This window comes from Neofelis nebulosa, chromosome 1, assembly GCF_028018385.1.
Source record: "Neofelis nebulosa isolate mNeoNeb1 chromosome 1, mNeoNeb1.pri, whole genome shotgun sequence".
NCBI lineage: Eukaryota > Metazoa > Chordata > Mammalia > Carnivora > Felidae > Neofelis > Neofelis nebulosa.
This window is the reverse complement of record NC_080782.1, coordinates 232,145,751-232,165,452: the sequence shown is the minus strand read 5'-3', so window position 1 is coordinate 232,165,452 and position 19,702 is coordinate 232,145,751. Positions and strand designations below refer to the sequence as shown.

The following is a 19,702-nucleotide window of genomic DNA, read 5'->3' as shown; positions in this document are numbered from 1 at the left end:
ATTTTTTATCCTGTGTTCATTTTCTACTGACATCTCAATTTTTTGTTCTTTTTTTTTTAATTTTTTTTATTTTTTTAATTTTTTTTAACGTTTATTTATTTTTGAGACAGAGAGAGACAGAGCATGAACAGGGGAGGGTCAGAGAGGGAGGGAGACACAGAATCTGAAACAGGCTCCAGGCTCTGAGCGGTCAGCACAGAGCCCGATGTGGGGCTCGAACTCACGGACTGTGAGATCGTGACCCGAGCTGAAGTCGGCCGCTCAACCGACTGAGCCACTCAGGCGCCCCAATTTTTTGTTCTTTTTAAACTGATGTGAGTTTTTTTATTTCCTTTGCTTTTTTATAAATAAAAAAATAAAATTATTATATGTAAGTTATAAGGTCTGGTAATAAAGTGAATACAGTGAAAAGTAAATAGGATGCTAACTCAAATAGAGTATTAACAATTCTTTTGAGGGGCACCTGGGTGGCTCAGTTGGTTAAGTGTCCAGCTCTTGATTTCAGCTCAGGTCATGATCTCACAGGTTCGTGGGATCAAGCCCCGTATCAGGTTCTGCACTGCAGGCTCTGCGCTGACAGCACAGAGCCTACTTGGGATTCTGTCTCTCCCTGTCTCTCTACCCCTTCCCCGCTCACTCATGCACACACAAACACTCTCAAAATAAATAAACATTAAAAAATAAAAAATACTGTTGAATTTCCCTGAGTAGTTTTTTCCCTGATTCACATCCCCCAGATATAATTGTTCTGAATTTGAGGTCATTATTCATTCTCATACTGTCTTTATATAGTTTTATCATCTCTATTTATGTATCTCTAACATCACTTATTTTGCTTGTTTCTGTATCTTACAAACACGGCATTATGCTTAATATATTTTTCTATGACTTGCTTGATTTTACTTTCCACATTTGATTCTACTTGTTTATTTTAAGCTTGAAAATCCTGTCTTGTTCAGAAAATTTTTATTCTGTTCTTTAATCTGAAATATAAACATCTGAAATTTATTTTGAAAGTGTGTATTGGAGGGAAAGATCTAATTGGATTTTCTCCCAATAGCTATGCAGTTTTATCAGGACTGTTTATTAAAAATCCCATTCATTTTCATTCTCTGTTGCCTCTATAGAATCTAAGTTCTTATATATGCTAGGACTATTTATTGCTTTATGTTTTCTGTTTTGTTTCTTCTATTAGTACTATGTTGATTTGATAATTGTAATGTTATGATACCTTTTACTCTCTGTTTTACCCCCTTCCCTAAATAACCTTTTTTCAAAATGTTACTAGCTAGTCTCTTTTAATCCCCTCTGTTTAGAAAAATGAGCTATTTTGGTAAATTCTCTCTTCTTGTCCCTCTTCTCTAATTCTCCTCCAAAAAAAAATCAGGGGCACCTGGGTGGCTCAGTTGGTTGAGCATCCGACTCTTGATCTTGGCTCAGGTCATGATCTCATGAGATCATGAGGACCCATGTTGGGCTCTGTGCTGACAGCACAGGGCCTGCTTGGGATCCTTTCTCTTCCTCTCTCTCCTTCTCTCTGTCTGCTTCTCCTCTGCTTGTTCTCTCTCTCTCTCTCTGTCTCTGTCTCTCAATAAATAAATAAGTCAAACATTAACCAAAATCTAAATTATTTTGAGTAGAATTATATTAACATGTAATTTAATTTTGAAAGAAAGGACTTCTGTAAATCCTGTGATCTTCCTACACAAGAACATATCTTTTACATATTTGAATAAGTTTTAAAGTTTACTGTGTTCTCATATACTTGTTAGCATAAATATTTTTGTATTTACTTTGATTTGAGTATTTCCAATTGTATTTTAAAGATGAAAAGAGTTTACAGACCATTTTTGTGACTCATTTTTTTTAGGTACTCTCATTTACACATCCCATCTCATTTCATTCTGCTGAAACATTTGAGTCTCTCCTGGCTTGCCTGAAAATGGATGATGAAAAAGTAGCAGAGGCTGCACTCCAAATTTTTAAAAACACAGGAAGCAAAATTGAAGAGGATTTCCCACACATCAGATCGTAAGTTGAGTTTATTCTGATAAATACTCTGGAAAATAGAAAAATAATTTACTGTCTCTCGATTTATGTAGTAGTTGGAATCTTGTAAGTTTTGAGGAAATCATGTCTAAGTTATATTAAGTTGGTATCATTCGGTTTAGATTCTCATTTCCTGAGGGGATAGCACTGGTTGGTATTTTGGATGATTTCATGAAAATGTGGGGCAAACATAGCATTTCTTTCTCAAGCATCTATTTTGCGTAAATATTTTAATGAAAACAATTTTCTAGTAAAACATTCTCTTGACATGGCATAGAATAAACAATTCACATGAATTTAAGGTCTAGTGGGAAATTTCAAAGAAATTTCAGCAGGACTGTGCATAGAACTCTTCACTGTCCTCTGTGATTAAAGGTATTGAATTGAAAATTTTCAGAAGCACTGCTTTATTTGACGTAGGGAAGCATGGAATAATCATCCTAATAGCAGTGTACTTTTGTGTGTGTTTTCAGTATTTCTAAGAATTGGAAATTGTGCTGTTATCCTTGGGATCTCTAATGCTGGTTGATTATTCAAGATTCTGTGATATCTCAAAACGACGAGTCTTCATTCTGTACGCACCCGTACTTCTCTGTATGCATCTCTCCTCCCGCTTCCTGGAGGGTGTATCTGATAGTTGGTCCTGATCTTGCCATAGTCATTGGTGGTTCGCTTTACATCTGCCTCATTACTTCTGGCTTAGCTGCTGGTCTAATTAGTTGTGGTTGGGGTAGCATGCTTCTTCATGTTGAAGAATTACCTGTGGCCTATTTCCTCAGAGAGAAAATGGACAAAGGTACCTCTTAAAATCCCAGGTACACTTTTTGTTATTCTTTGTTCTTGTGAACTTAATTCTAGTTCACATGGTAATTGAAACATAACCAGAATTTTATAATCCCATCCTCTTTGGCAGTAAGAGTAAGAAACTTTATTGTTTAGAATTGACTTCTTAATTTTTAAGGGGATGGAGAGCATGAATATTCCTTTGGAATGGTGCTCTGATTCTCCAATACAGATCAGAGGTCAGAGTTTGGGGAAAAACACATGCACACACACAATACATATAATGCTGTATCACTTACTGAATGCCCACTTATTGTATTATCTCATTTAAACCTTGTAGCAGTTCAGTAAAGTGTAGGAATTATCCTAATCTTCCAAATGAGAAATCTGTTATTCACTTGAGGTAAATGGTTTTAGATCATATAGCTAGAATGTACAGAGGGAAGATTTGAATTTAGGCCTCTGAATGCCTATGGTACCATATCCATAATGGCACAGTTCCTCTCTTAATTAGGGTTTTGGGCAAGTTTTAGTTTGATTTATTCACTAGTGGTTTTTATTTTCATTCTTGACTATCTTTCCTAGTATCTTTAATATCTTAAACATTGATGGATTTGTGGGAGAACTATAAGAGCAAGGTTGAAAGGTGGACATTTTAGAACATGCAAAGGTCATTTTAAAACATATGCTGCTTTAATATGGAGCTTGAAGATTATTTGATTTATATGCTAAGTATATTTCAAATGTTTCTCATGAGGAGAATTAACTGATATTGAGTACCTGCTGTGTGCACACACTGTTCTTGATGAAGTAGCTCATAGTATAATATGTCTTCCAGGAGATAAAACATGTATGCAGATTTTATGTTTTAAATTATTAATTGGGTGAGTTGATTTTGAGGAAAAATGATAGAGCTGAGTGTTGATTCAAGGATCTTCCCTTGAATTCACCAAAATAATTTAGAGGAACCACAAGAGAAATGAATCGCAAGTAGAATTGGACAGAATTGCTCCTAGATTATTCACTGAATTGAATGTGAGAACATTGATGGTTGATACCCATATTCCTGAATCAGGCATATAAGGGAATGGATAGTAAGTGTTCTGTCGTTGGTTAATTTAGAAGGAGGAGATTGAGGTATGGGCAGGCTTTGGAGAAATAAGGAGAGCCTGATTTCGGCTGTCATAGAACTAAAGGAGAGACTTCGTGGTCACACCGTTTTTCTTTGGACTGACCTATTTTCCTTAGCAGGAGGAGCAAAGCTTAGAGGTGAAGTAAAGCTTAGAGGAGAATTTTGAAGCAGACGTCTTATTACCAACTTTAGAGACACATAAAAGATTGTGTGTTCAGCCACTAAACAAAAATGATGGTTGCTATGGTTTCTGTTCTGATTCCTGTCTGTCAGGAGTCTGACTTACCTCCAGAGTAGGCAGTTGTCCCCAAACTAAGAGTCCCCTTATAGCATGGAATATAGCCATATCCAGGTGGAGCTAGTTCTTGTCACTGGCAGGTTTCAGTAGACTTGGAGAGAAAGTCCACAGACGTGAGAGACTTGCTGCCTTTAGTCCCTACTCCCTTCTCCATGCTCCTTACTTAGCCAGCTGATGAAGGAGTTGGGAGCTTTGATGTTAATTTTTTAAGAGTGGCATCTGATGTTCAGTCTTCAGGGAGATGCTGCCTGCCTTTTTGTTCAAATGGCAGAGCCAGAGAATTTCTGTTGCTCAAAGGTGAGTTAACAGAGTACAAATTAACAAACATGAAACCGATGCACATATTTTAGTACTCAAAAGAAAGCTGATAATCACTGTTGGGAAGAATTGAATTTTTCTAGGAAAAAAGAAAATTTTAAGTGATTCTAAACTGCCAAAAAGTTAAGCAGCAAATGATACCTGGAAAAAGAGAGAACAAAACAAATATATAAAAAGGGAAGTGGCAGAACCAATGGTAAAGAAGACAGGAACATACTTGCATTATAAAGTATAATTTAGTATAAGCAGCAAGGAGCAGAGTAAGCAATTTTGAAAATCTAATCGGTAAGCTAGCCATGGAACTTCAGGAGATTGCATAGAATGGGGAAATGTAGGCATAGAAATGAAGGCAGTTAAATTTCTTTAATAGCAGAAAGTGAAAAGCCCTAAGTGGTTTTTGTGGCGAAGACAACAGAGTGATGGAAAACGGAAAATAATAATAATAAAAAATAATAGTAAACTTTTTCAGAATGATTGGCTACTTGAATCTGGATATCAAGAGGACTCCTGTTTTAGGAAAATATCCTGGTGGAATTTACTGAATTTTCAGGGATTACAGAAGTGATTTCACAAACATCAAGGGCAAAGAAAAGGAAGTATGTTATGTACAATGGAAAAATAAAGAGGCTCGCTTATTTCTTTCAACCACCTAAGATTTCTGAAGTTAATGATTCAACAACTAGAGAGATTTCATGGACAAAAAGAGTATAACCTAAGAATTTCCTAAGTAGCCAAGTTGTGCTTAAGGACAAATGAAGGATGTTCTTTAGGATATAAACACTCAGGAAATGTATTAATAACCCCTTTTATATTGTGAACTCTGCCTACCAAGGTATATACTCTTCCCCTTTGCATTCAGTTTTGCTTAAGCTCCTAATTCTACCTTTTGTTTTTGTTGGCGTATCTGATATGTTTTTTTCTCATCATTTTACTTTTAGTGTTTAAATTAAAATTTTTTTTTAACGTTTATTTATTATTGAGAGACAGAGAGTGAGCAAGGGAGAGGCAGAGAGAGAGGGGAACACAGAATGTGAAGCAGGCTCCAGGCCCTGAGCTGGCAGCACAGAGCCCGATGTAGGGCTCGAACTCACAAACTGCGAGATCATGACCTGAGCCGAAGTCGGACACCCAACTGACTGAGCCACCCAGGCGCCCCTCAGTGTTGAAATTTTAGATGTGCCTATATCTATGTTTTAAATTTTGGAAAACCTGATTTTTTTTTTTAAGGAAAATGTAAATAAATAAAATTGGCTCAAGAAGAAGAAGAAGAAACCTAATTAGGCTATGATAATAAAAAAAATGGTGAAAAGTATCCTCTAATAAAATGTGCCAGTAAAAGTTGCATGTTAAAGAAAGTATTATTTCACATCTGTAAGAAACCAAGGATTCTAATTTTTTTAAATTGTTTAGAGCATGACCAAAAAACAAACATTCAGATTACTTGTAAAGCCAAGATAACCAGCAGGAGTGCTAAAACTAGTTAACAGATATTCCCTCAAAAGAAAACTTCAAACAGAGCTTACTAATATTGCTGCAAAAAGTTTAAAATTTTAGAAAAAAGAGAGTTGACTACAGTAAAACAAAAATATATTATGGTCAGATATGATTACTTTCAGGAATACAAAGAGGGTTGGTGTTGATAGGCCGAATATTCATGTTACAATTTATTATATTGTAGTAATTGAGTATGAGGGAAAAGGCACACAGTAGGTCACATTGATGTGACAAGGATTAGAATGCTAAAGGAGTCTATTTCTAATTAAACCTAATAAACTAGGATTAAATGCCTTCATAACATAATAAATGTGTCTCAGACCAAAAATAGGTGTCATCATATAGTAAACACCAGAAGCATTCGCAGTAAAATTAGGAACAAAATGAAGAAAATACACTATCTCTGCCATGATTTAACATTGTTTCAGAAGCATTAGCCAATATAATTGCATTAAAAAATAAATTTAAGAAGTACAAGTGTTGGAGGAGATAGAGTTGTTGTATTTCATGGAAAATCTGTGAATCAACTGAAAAACTACCAAAACCAAGATAGCCAATATAAGCCAAAATCCCATATAACACTAACAACCATTTTGAGAATATTATAGGAATAAAAATCAGAAGACCTAGGGGTAACACAAGAAATTTGCAACCTTATAATACTGAGTGGAGAAGTATAATATTTAACAAAAAAATTAGGAAAAGTTAGATTGCCCAGTAAATTATTGGCAAGCTGTTTTGAAAAGAAAAATCAATGTAAACTGCTTATCTTGCTTTTACATATATTTGAAATGAGTTAAAGATTTCTCTAAGATTTTAAATGTATAAAATGAATCAATAAAAGTACTGGTAACCAGAATAGTTTTGTAATTCCTTTTTTTTTTTTTTTGGTGGGTGAAGGGATACTGATGCCAGATCATAAGATGAGATACTGATGGATTATATTATTAAATATCCATTTGTTGAAAAATATTTATAGAGACTCTACTGTGTATAAGGTACTGAAGTGTGTATAAAGTTTTGTTGATGAACAGACTCTGTCCTTATATTTTAGTGAGGAAGAATACCATTTAGACAAAAGCAGAAATCATGAAGTAAGTTAGAAATACAAATGGTATGCTTGGAAACTATTTTCAGTATGTATAACTTTGAAAAGGTTAATATCTGTAATGTATAAAGACTCTTAAAAATATAACAAACAGGTTTCACAATAGAATACTGGCAAAGGGAATGAACAGGAAATTCACAAACAGGAAGGCCTTCTAGCCCCTCAAATCAAGAAAAGACATTTATGCCTACTAATAGTAATTGAGGCAAATACAAATAAAAACACCAGGATTAGCTAGCATTCCAGTGATGTCTCTTGATTGAATTATAAATGATTCAGCTTTTCTGGGTTGGTCATGTGGTAATACATACCAACTTAAAATGTGTGCGTGTAGTCTTCCAACTCTGCAGTGTTATTTTCAGGAACTTATTTCAGAGATAATTAGAAAAGATACCTACCTAATGATAATATGGGTCAGGGTTGAGTCAGAGGAACAGAAACCACACAAGGTATTTTAAACGTACATTAATTAATACAGATGTTTGAAGGATGAAAGAGCAGGTTGTTTTGGTAACCCAAGGACTATGAACTGCTGGAAGCAGCTATGACCCCTAGGGCTGGCCGGCTGACAAGTGGTGTTGAGGACTGCCCATTGGATGGAAGAGCCCTGTCAGTATTGGCACAGCCAACCAGCTGTCACAGTAGGAGTGTCCTAAGTTGTTGTTGGGGGGCGGGGGGGGGGGGGGTAGGGTGGAGCCACTGCACAAGATGCCTGAAGAAGCTATAGTGTCTCTTATTGGAAGAATCCAACAGGAAGGCAACTCTTGAAGGAATCTAGGAAATACAATTTCTGATTTATAGCACCAGGGTCTCAGAGCAGATTATAGGGTAGGCTTAAATCTTAAAGCTCAGAAACAGGGCATAAATAGCTGGAATAAGGATGCTGGTGCTTTTGTTGTTAAGACTAAAAAAGAAAAACCAAAACATCTAAATGTTCATCAGTAGGGGATCGGTTAGACTAGTTGTGGTATAATATCTATCTGCTAGAGATACATATGAGCATTAAAATTAGTGTTTAGCAGTACTTGATATAGGAAGTTCTCTACAGCATTATTGGTGAAAAAATGTTTCCAAATACTATGTAGTTTGTACCCTGGTTTACTTAAATATATGTATGTATGTATGTATAGAGAAATTTTAGAATTGTTAACCAAATGTTAGCAGTAATTATTTCAGAGTAGTAGAATTTTGAGGGTTTTTTTTTTTTTTAGTGGTATTAATGTATTTTTCAGTTTTTGCATTTTCTGCATGTGTGTGATTATTATTGGGAGAAAAAATCCCTTGAATTGGAAAGAAGAAAATCAATTTAACAAGGGAGTAAAGCATTTCTTTTAACAGGAACTTAGAAAAAGCAATCAGAAGATAGTTGTTTCATTTACATTTCACTGACTTCTAAGACTCTGCCTAGTAGTTCAGAATTCTTGAAAGTTTTTTTTTCTTTGTTTTATTTCTGTTCTGTTTATTTTTTTCTGTTTTCTGTTTAAATGAATATCCAAAACATTGGATGAGCTTAAAATTTCTCATTCTGTCTTCAAAAATTCCAACCCAAATTGCTTTTTTATTTCTATGTGACATGTAATTTTCTCTTGATTACTAAGAAAAGGTATTTATGGATGTTGGTATTGGAAAGTCTGATCTATGATATGATGGGTCTTATCTGGGGAGTTTAGTTACTGAAGTTACCAGAAAGTAATAATTTTTCATTTCATAAAGAACTTCAAACCATAGACTAAAAGGATAGTTTGGTGAGACTCTGAAACATTTTACTCCTGAAATTTTCAAACATATATAGAAGTAGATAGACTATTACAATAAACTCCTATGTATCCAACAACTGGCTTATATATGAATAACTTATAGCCACTTTACTGTAATTTATAATTCTACTTCCCCTGTTCCCCTTATATCTGAAAGCAAACCCCAGACTAAATATATCATTTTATCTATACATCTAAGTATCTCTAAGAGTTAAGAGCTCTTAAAAATAAACATAATACCTTTCTCACAAACATAGGTAACATTAGTTGCTTAATGTTAATATCCAGTTAATTTTCTCAAAAATAATAACTTTTTTTTTAAAATCAAGATCCATAATGCTATTTGTAGATGCATTTATTAAAGTGCCTCATTTCTTTCTTTGTGTTTGATAAACCAGGTTTCTCTTGCAGAGTTTCACATAGACCGATTTTTGCTAATTGTATGCCTTTGGCATATTTTAATGGGTTTCTTATATTGTTTGTAAGGTTGTAGTTAAATCCAGAGGCCTGACTGGATTCCAGTCAACTTTTTTGTTGTCAGAGGACCACCTTATAGATGGTGGTGTGCCCCTCTGTTGGTTGTTGCTTAGTGATCAGAGGTGATGTTCTGTCATTCCTTCTTCAGTTACTAGCTGAATACTTTCATAAAGAGGAACTTCTCATCTATTCTCTGGTTCCCCAGTGTTACATCTGTTCAGGAAAGGCAGGTTAAATGCTTCGTTTTTTTTAAGTTATTGAACGGTGTTCAAAATAGTGATTTTACTAGCCTCCTTCAAATGTGACAAATTAACTGTTGTTGTCTTTTTAAAATAACCATTATAAACCCATGAATTTACACCACCTGAAATCAGTCATTTCTCTAAAGAGCCCTGGTTCTTTTTAATGGGAATGTTATTAAGATGATCATAATGTGAGTCTTGTGGGTACTAATGCCTAGTGTGTGGGTCATTTTTTAAGACAATTCAGCGGACATAGCAAAAAAAAAAAAAAAAAAAAAGTTTTCTGGAAGATAAAATGCATTGTGTGTTTATATTGATTATTTCAGTTCTAACTCAGGGCTACAGTATTTTTACAGAATCTCTTCAATTTTACATTTGTATCTCTTTTTCCCCAACTTAGACAACACAGGATGATAAAATCATGGTATTACATATTAACTCATTTGAATTATGCCGTATTAAATACCTAACAGTCTCAGAAATGGCAGTAGCACTACCAATGTTACTCCTAAAAAGAGTTAAGTTTGTTGACTTGTTATCTTTAAGGTATGTATCACATTAGGGATTTACAGTCAAATTTCTCTATTTCACAGTTACTTAAAATGATTCTTTTTTGTGTAGTTATGCCACCAAATGGATACATACTTTTGTTCATTTGCTTTATTTTACTACTTTTTTTTAATGTTTATTTTTGAGAGAGAGAAAGAGTGAGGGGTGGGACAAGGCAGAGAGAGAGGGAGACATAGATTCGGAAGCAGGCCCAGGCTCGGAGCTTTCAGCACAGAGCCTGATGCAGGACTCAAACTGAAGGTAAGATCGTGACCTGAGCAAAAGTTGGACGCTTAACTGACTGAGCCACCCAGGTGCTCCTGTTTGTTTTATTTTATTTTTTTTTTAAGTTTGCTCTTTTAAAATAAAATTTAAAAAATATCTTTTAATTTTAAGTAGGCTTCGTGTCCAACGTAGGGCGCGAACTCACAACCCTGAGTTGTGTGCTCTACTGACTGAGCCAGCAAGGAGCTCCTAAAATTTAATTTAATTTTTAAGTTATTGAAATATTCACTGGTTTTGAAGAGAGTTCTGAAAGCAAAATATATTCCAAGAAGTCTAGCTTCAGTTTCTCATCTGTCTACCTATTCCTTTTTACCTTTAGATAAACTTGGGGAAAAAAAAAGTCCTCTATGCATGTCTATCTGGGTGTGTTTCAGTGTGTATATGTATGTGTACTCATATGCCCCCTTTGACAGATAAATGATAAAGTACGCTGTACACACTTTCCTCCACCTTGCTTTTGTCTTTTGATACATACTGATAGTTATTCCATATTTAAGTAGTTATTTTGTGCTTTTTATCAGAGTAAATGCATATATAATTTTGCTAGATTTTGCTACATTTCCCTCCATGGTGGCTATAACGTTTTGCATTCTCACCAGCAGTATACAAATGTACCTGATTCCCCACAGCCTTGTCAAGTCTGTGTTGTTATGATTGTGTCTCTTTTTCCTGGTCATCGTCCTTGTTCTGCAGTTATTGTCTGAGAGTAGCATAACCACTTCTACTTTCTACTTTTTTTTGTATCAGTGTTTGCAAGTCATGTTGTTTGCCTTTTTTTTTTTTTTAACTTTAAATCTTTGTGGGACTTGATATTTAAAATGAGTTTCTTTTAAATATCCTACAGGTTAGTCTTTGTTTAGTTATATTTTTGTTGGTTTGTTTTGGTTTTGGTTGTTTTAATCCAGTTTGACAAACTGTGTTTTGGTTGGAATATTTAGACCATTATGGTTAGTGTAATTATTGATATAGTTAGATTTAAGCTGCCATCTTTATTTTTGTTTTGTCTTTTCTCTGTTCTCCTTTCCCTCTATTTCTGCCCTCCTTGGGATTAACTGAGTATTTATTTTATTTTTAATTGTTTTTTAAAGTATTTAAATTCCAGGTAACATACAGTGTAATGTTAGTTTCAGGTCTGCAGTATACTGCTTCAGCACCTCCATGCAACAGTGCTCATCACCACAAGTGCACTCCTTAATCCCTGTCACCTTATTTAACCCATCAGTTTGTTCTCTATAGTTAGGAGTCTGTTTCTTGTTTCTTGGTTTGTCTCTCTCTTTTCTTCCTTTGCTCATTTGTTTTGTTTTGTTATCTTCACTACTGGAGATAATCTACATTCAAATAAAATTATATCACTTAATGTATATTATAAAAGCTTTGCAACAGTATATCTCCATGCCTTCCCCCTCTAAGCTTTTGTTGGCATATTTTGTTTCTGAATATGTTATAAATTCTACAATGTGTTGATATTTTTGCTCTAAACAGTTTGATAAGTCTTGGATTAACAGTGATAGATTTATTGGTACACACACATTTACCATTTCTGTCACTCTTCATTTTTTAGATATCTGTATTTTCATCTGCTATCATTTTTCTTCTAGAATAACTTTATTTCTTATCATATAGTTCTGCTTGTAATTCATTATCTCAGCTTTTCTTTCTCTGAAAAAATCTTTATTTTGCCTTCATTCTTGAAAGGTATTTTTTCTCAGTAGAATTCTAGATTGGCAGTTTATTTTCATTTAGTACCTAAAAGATGTCACTGCATTATTTTCTGGATTGCATAGTTTTTGATGAAAAGTATTCCTGTGTATATATTGTTTTTGCATATGTAATGTGTATTTTTTTTCAGACTGTTTTTAGGATTTCTTTTCTTTATCACTGTTTTTACCAAATTGATAATGGCATGTCTTGGAATGATTTACTTAATGCTTCTTCTCCTTGCAGCTTATTGAGATTTGGGGGACTATGGGTCTTTTTCCCATCAGATTTGAAAAAATTGTGGCAACTATCTCTTCAGATATTTTTTTCTGTTCACCCCTCCTCACCTCTTTGTTTTCTAGGACTCCAGTTGCATGTATTTTTGACTACTTGATATTGTCTTACAGGTCACTGATGCTCTGTTCTTTTTTTTTTTTTTTTTTTTTCCTCCTGTCCTTGTTTCCCTCTGGTTTTATTTTGCATAGTTGCTATTGCTATGTCTTCAAGTTCACTGATGTTTTCTTCTGTAACATATAATCTACTTTTGATCCTATTGGTGTATTTTTCATTACAGGTTTTGTATTTTTCATAGTAGTTGCATTTGGGTCTTCTTTATTTCATTTCTGTCCTCATGTTCATGTTTTCTTGGGCATATCGAGCATATTGATAACAGCTGTTTATGTCTTTGCTAATTTTGTCACCTGTGCCATTTCTGGGACTATTTCTATTGATGAATTTGTTTTCCTCGTTATGTGTTACAAGGTCTTTCCACTGTGGCTGGTGGAGACCTGAATCACTAGCAGCCCCAGGTGCGTTAGGGAATTTCTTGGCTTATTGCTTTCCAGTGTTCTTTTCCTGGTCTCAGGTAGTTTTTTTCTTCCTCATGCATGGCACTGATTATGATTCAGTCAATGACTTGCGACACCCCTCTGTGGATCTCCAGAATTCCAGCTCTCTTGCTGTCTTTGTAGTTCACTCCTCTGTGGAACTCTGCCCTAGAAATTATAGCTGCTTCAACTCCCATCTCGGTCTCCCTCAACTCCATGCTACCACCAGATTCTTACTGGGTTACTTCTCCTTACATGGCAGTCTGGAGCCTTGCAGGCAGCAAGTGAGGATAGATGTAGGCCTCTTGTAGTTTATTTTCCATCTTTTAGGGATTACAGTCATATGCTGCCTGTTGTCCTGTGTCCAAAACCTTTAACATGTTTATCTGTTTTCTGCTTGTTTAAAGTAGGAGAGAATCCCATTTCAGATATGCCCTCATCATGTGAACTTTTAATTTGTATGTTTTTAATTGTTTGTAAATGAGTGAAAGTAAACGTCTTTTCACACATCTCTATCACACATAAATACTCATTTCAATATTTATTTTTGGGAGGGAGGGAGGGAGAGAGACAGAGAGAGACAGAGAGACAGAGAGAGAGAGAACACACACGTGAGTTGGGGAGGGACCGAGAGAGGGAGACACAGAATCCAAAGCAGGCTCTAGGCTCTGAGCTGTCAGCACAGAGCCCGATGCGTGGTTCGAACTCTCTCAGATCATGATCTGACCTGAAGTCAGATGCTTAACTACTGAGCCACCCAGGTGCCCCTGTATATCTACTTTTGAAAAACTTTATTTTATGTCCAGCCCATTTGTCCATGATATTGCTTGTCATTTCATTCTATATTTGTAGACGATCCTTACATTAAGGATATTAACCCTTTGTGAAACAAAATGTAGAATTTCCCCTCAATTTATCACTTGTCTTTTTATTATATTTTACTGTTGGTGTCTTTTGTGATACTCTATTACTGTTGATGAATTAATGTATCTATGAATTCTTAGTATTTGGGCCCTGGGTTGGTATTGAGCAAGGAGGTAGATTCAGAAGTTGCTTTCACTGTGAGATGTTTGAATAGTTGAGCTAAGAGATCTTGCTTTATTCATTATTCTTTCTAAGTTTTTGTGTTGTGTAATGATATGATACCTGAACCTTCTTCCAGCTACGTGACTTACTCCAGAACTCTGCTCAAATGTTACTTTATCTGCAGGGTCTTCTGTAACCACCCTCTTTCAAATTATAATACTCACACACCTCTCCCCACTCCCTATCCTGTCTTCTTTCTTTTCCTTTTTTTCCTCCACAGAAGTTATCCCAACTTGACCTAACACATATTTTGCTAATTTATGTATTGTTTGTCTTGTCCAAAATATGCTGGTAGCATGAAGGCAAGCATTTTGGGACTTCTAATAGTGCCCAGCACATAGTAAATACTTAGTTTGTATAGGTTTTATAATCCGATTTCCCGTTATGTAGGTTGTCCTGGTATAAAATGAAAAATGAATCAGAAGAAGAAAGGGACTTGAAAAAGTTTAGGTCCCATTATAGTGGTCTTATATGTTGTATAAGGTGGCAACAATTTAGCGGGAGTGATAGCTGTGAGAATAAAAGAGAAGAAGAAATGGGTCGCCATCCATGTTTGTATTTAGAATTGTTAAGTAAAAAGAAAAAAACTCTTGTATTTGGACTGTATTTTTAATATAGATGTTTATGAAGCAGAATTAGAGACAGTTAAAAATGAGTTCAAATAGATTTTTTTGTTCTTACAAAACATTACTTAAAAAGTACAAATGGTAAAGTATCTAGTGGAGTCTTGCTGATTTTTCTGGTTTACTGTTTTTCTTTAATTTCATTTTTTGTTTTCTTTAGAGCTTTGCTTCCTGTTTTACATCACAAATCTAAAAAAGGACCCCCCCGTCAAGCCAAATACGCCATTCATTGTATCCATGCGATATTTTCTAGTAAAGAGACCCAGTTTGCACAGATATTTGAGGTAAAGAGAAAAAAAATATTTTTTGTTTCATATATTATAGTTAAAAAACACATATTAATGATTTTATAGAATGTTCACATTTGGAGATGCATCATTTTATAGTATGTTTTCAGGATTTGAATCAGTATAATCAATATTGATGAGTGGTTAAAATATGAAAATATCTGATTATTTAGATGTTTAGTACTAACTTAAATTCAGAAATCAAACAATTATATCGTAATTTTTGGTATTATACATTTAATATTAGGAAGCTTTTTCATTAATAAGTAACTATATATAAAATCATACTTAGTGATAATCAGTAATGATTATTCTGTCAGTTTATAGGTTTAAAAATTAGAGTTCTGTTTATGAGATACTGCTGAAGTTTGTGGAGTTTTGTCAATTCTAATTGGTAATATAAAGTACAAATAGATTTATACTTAGATAATCACTGACCTAATTTTATACAGATTAAATTGTTTTTTAAATACATATTTCATATTATTTTTTCTATTTTATTAAATAGAAATTACTATTTCCCTTTCTAAGCATTGCATTTTATTTTAATCTACTATAATCTGGGGCTATCTTTAGTATTCTTACTATATATTTAGCATTTTTACATAGTGTAGGAACCTTGAATGAAATCAAAGCAGTTTGGAAAGTATGCTGAAGCTACTTCACCATAAAAACTTTGACTTGTTATCCCTGTTTTGAAACATTTATGGTAACCTTTTCAAATCTTCATGTATAATGCTAAAGACCTGAACAAGGAAGAAAAGTAGTTGTCTTTATCAAACATTGTCTTTGCTGTATTATATAGCAAATAATTTATTTTTAATTTTGTGCCTTTTGGGGTGGAGGCATTTTTTGTAGTCTGTTTTTATATATGAGAATGACTTTAATGAATTCATGTTGATTTAGAAAGCTTTTGTTTTTCTTGATTAGTCTCCTTTCTATTCCTTTCAATGGTGATAAGGAGCAAGATAACATTAGTAATAACTTGAATTTGTTATGTACTTTTACTTTCATTTTGATATTCTATATCTGGTATTTTATTTATTTTTTTCTCTGATATTTTATTTTATCTTTACCATAACCTAACCTGTAATCCTTCTGCTATAATGTATAGGTTGGCTACCTTCTGAGAAAAGGTTTCATAGAGGTATCTGGCCTTTATGAGATTACTGTTAATCCAGGGTCTATTAATTTTGCTTTCTTAGAAATGATTTTATTACCTTATTTTGTAAAATTGTCACACTCATTATTGAAAAACCCGCATGATCAGATTTTCATTTATAATACAAAGAATCTGGCATTTTGGTGTACAATGGAAGTATTGAGGGAAGTCATCAAGAATAGCGAGAAGTAAACTCATTTAAATATACTTTTGGCCAAATGAAACCTTATATTGACCCGATATTTTAGGGGAAGAACAGTTTAATATTGTTTTTCAAGCCTAGAATTCTTGGTGTTCAGCATGGGAGGACAGCGTCAACTCTTTATTAAAAGTGTCACTGAAAATTTTAATAATCTATTTACTTGTTTACAAATCAAAATATAGAAAACAAATCCAAATAGTAAGTAGTAAAATAATAAGTTTTCTCCTCCATCTCAGCCCCGTATCCCCAGCTACCCACTTCTCATTCCCAGAGGCAACCAGTGTTACCAGTTTCTAATACACTTTTCTCAAGAGTATTTATTCATAAAACACATAATACACACACACACACACACACACACACACACACACACACTCACACACTCACACACAACACGCACAAAATCACACACATAGATTTTGTCCCTTTCCCTCTCTGCTTATGCTAGTGATAGTCTACTATAGTCACTCTTGGGATTTCCCTATTTTAAAATTGTAACAAAACATTTTAGGTATTATCCTACATGGGTATACGAGGAGTCTCATTCTTTTGTCATGGCAAAATATGTATTAATGTTTGAGTTTTCTATCAGAATAATAGAAACAATTCTCTTAGTTGTGGCACTTAATAGTTGATGGTATAAAAATGCACAAAAATGCATGTGACTCTATATAATAAAGTTTATTTCTTGCTCCTGAAAAAATGTCCAGTTGGGTGTTTGGATTGCATTCTAATCAACAGTTTAGACACACAGACTTTTTTTGACAAATGGCTTCTCTTTTTAGTCCCGCTGGAACCTTGGTAGTAAGCCTGTCAGTGAGTAAAGAGAGAATATGGAGAAGATACATTTCTCATACTCGCTTCAGTGCGGGGATTGCATACCTCACTTTTACCCCCAATCTGTTAATAACCAGTGCTTTTTCACATATTCTCGTCTAACTGCAGAAGAAGCTGCCTGTGTAGCCGTGCAGGAAGTAGAACAGAAGCGGATATTGGTGAACACTGCCGGTCTCTAACATATTCATCTATGTGATCATAAAATATACAATACATAATATGATTCTCCCATGCTGAAATTTTTTTTTACCTATTTCTAAAATATGACTTGGGCAAAACTGAAAATAATTAAATGTGATGCCTTTTAGATATAAATAGCCTATAGTGTAAATATAAGCTTGAGCTACTACTTACATCATGTATATGTATTGAAGCTTCTATAGGTTTTTTTTTTTATTTGAGCATGAAATATGTGAATAGTTTTTTTACATATTTATAGAGTTGAATATGTTTTCCTTTTCTCATTTTCAGCCTCTGCATAAGAGCCTAGATCCAAGCAACCTGGAACATCTCATAACACCATTGGTTACCATTGGGCATATTGCTCTCCTTGCACCTGATCAGTTTGCTGCTCCTTTGAAGTCTTTAGTAGCTACTTTCATTGTGAAAGATCTTCTCATGAATGATCGGGTAATTTATATTTTTTAGACCTGTGTTCCTCACACTGTTATCTTCTAAAAGTGAAATGTTGTAAATAACACTTCCGTTTGGCTGCTTTCTTTGAGGTTTTCCTATCTTTTTAACATGCTGTTATCTCCAGTAGAACTAGAGGCATTGAAACATGTCTTTAGTTGAGCATATGCATGCAACCTGCAATACATTCCTTGATAAATACAAAATCTCATTTGATTTTCTTTCAGCTTTATAGTGGATTAATTTTTATAATGATATCTATTTTTAAAAATGTGAAGACTGACAAGCTAGGTCACATTATGGTTGTCATGACAATAGTTGTTTCTTTCCCTCCATACAGTAGAGAATTAAGAGCACTAGGAGAAAACATTAGGAAAGAAATAAGTGATTTTGTCTGTCTTCAGTTTGTGAGTATTTGGGGTAGGGCATGTTTGAGTCTGGGAGAATTGACTCCTTATAGTCATGTGGAGTTTTATGCATGTGTGTGCATATTTATGTATACACACACATATAAACGTGCATGTGCAGACCCTTATGTAACCAGTTTTGTGGCTGCTGTGTGCTCAGCACTGTACTAGGTTCTTTGGAGAATTAAAAGAAGTATAAGGTAAAGTTTCTCCTCTTAAAATACAGTTATAAATCTTGCAGTGTGTAGCTATATTACTTACATGTTTCATATTCATCATTATCTTCTATTAATATACTTTAATATACTATTAATACTTTTAAACTGATTTATTATGGAAAAATAGTTTTGGGAGATAATAGTCAAGATAATTGTATGTATTAGATCTCTAATGATTTGTGGCTATTTAACTTTAGTTGACCAGAGCCCTGTAATTGGGAGACCAAAGGCCTGTGTTAATTACCATTGTCCCTGGCTGTGTTCTTCAGCTGTGTCTCTCACTTTTCTTCTCCCTAAGTACAGTATTTTGTATGTTCTTTCGGTTCTGTATGCTAATCATGTGTTTCAAGTTTGATATCCTTACTTTGTTTTGTTTTCTTTAATGCAGAAATTTTGTTGAGATAAAAGTACATACTTTTTAAGGGTGTGGTTCATTAAGGTTTCACAAAGTTAGCATTTTTGACCAGCTGACAATCCAGGCAAAGAAGTAGAAATTTACCAGACTTCCAAAGCCCCTGTGTCTTTTTCTTGTTGTTAACCTTCCCTTCTCCCTGAAGATAACCATAATCTTGACTTCTAACACCAAAGATTAGTTTTACCTGTTTTTGAACGTTTATAAATGGAATTATGTAGAGTAAATTTTTTATGCCTGACTTTTTCTTAACTCTATTACATTTGTTAGATGAATCCATCCTGGTGTGTATAGCAATGGTTTGTTCATGTTTGTTGCTGTATAGTATTCCATTGTTTGTGTATGTCATGTATCTGCTCCGTTGCTAAACATCTAAGTTACTTCTGGTGTTAAATGCATACCGCTATTACAAATACTCTTTTACATATCGTTTTGTGCACTTATGTAGGAATTTCTTTTTTAGTTGCTGTATCTTAGAGTGTAAGTATGTATAAGTTGTTTTAGTAAGATTTGCCAAATTATTTTTCTTTCTTTCTTTTTTTGCCAAATTGCTTTTCAAAATGATTATACCAACTAATATTCTTATATATGCTGAATGAGGGTTCTAGTTGTACCATTTCCTTGACTGTACTAGATATGGCAGTCTTCAACATTTTAGTCATTTTTTGAAGTGTAATGAATGGTGTGCCCTTAGGCACATTTTCATATTTGTATTGACATTTTGGTTCTCCTCTTTCGTGAAGTGTCTGCTCAAGCATCTTCCACATTTTTCTATTAAATTGTCAGTCTCTTATATTCATTTGTAAGATTTCCTCATG

The 19,702-nt window shown here is 34.1% G+C and overlaps 1 protein-coding gene across 6 annotated transcripts in view; it reads left to right on the top strand.

The window, feature by feature from the left end:
* The window catches only part of PDS5B (PDS5 cohesin associated factor B), a 192,253-nt gene that overhangs the window by 126,458 nt on the left and 46,093 nt on the right, over window positions 1-19,702 (top strand). For all 6 annotated transcript variants that reach the window (XM_058687917.1, XM_058687906.1, XM_058687927.1 and 3 more), the window contains exons 19-21: window positions 1,871-2,031; window positions 14,887-15,010; window positions 17,686-17,844. In XM_058687917.1, coding sequence (XP_058543900.1) covers window positions 1,871-2,031; window positions 14,887-15,010; window positions 17,686-17,844 — 444 coding nt within the window. The remainder of the gene's footprint in view (window positions 1-1,870; window positions 2,032-14,886; window positions 15,011-17,685; window positions 17,845-19,702) is intronic.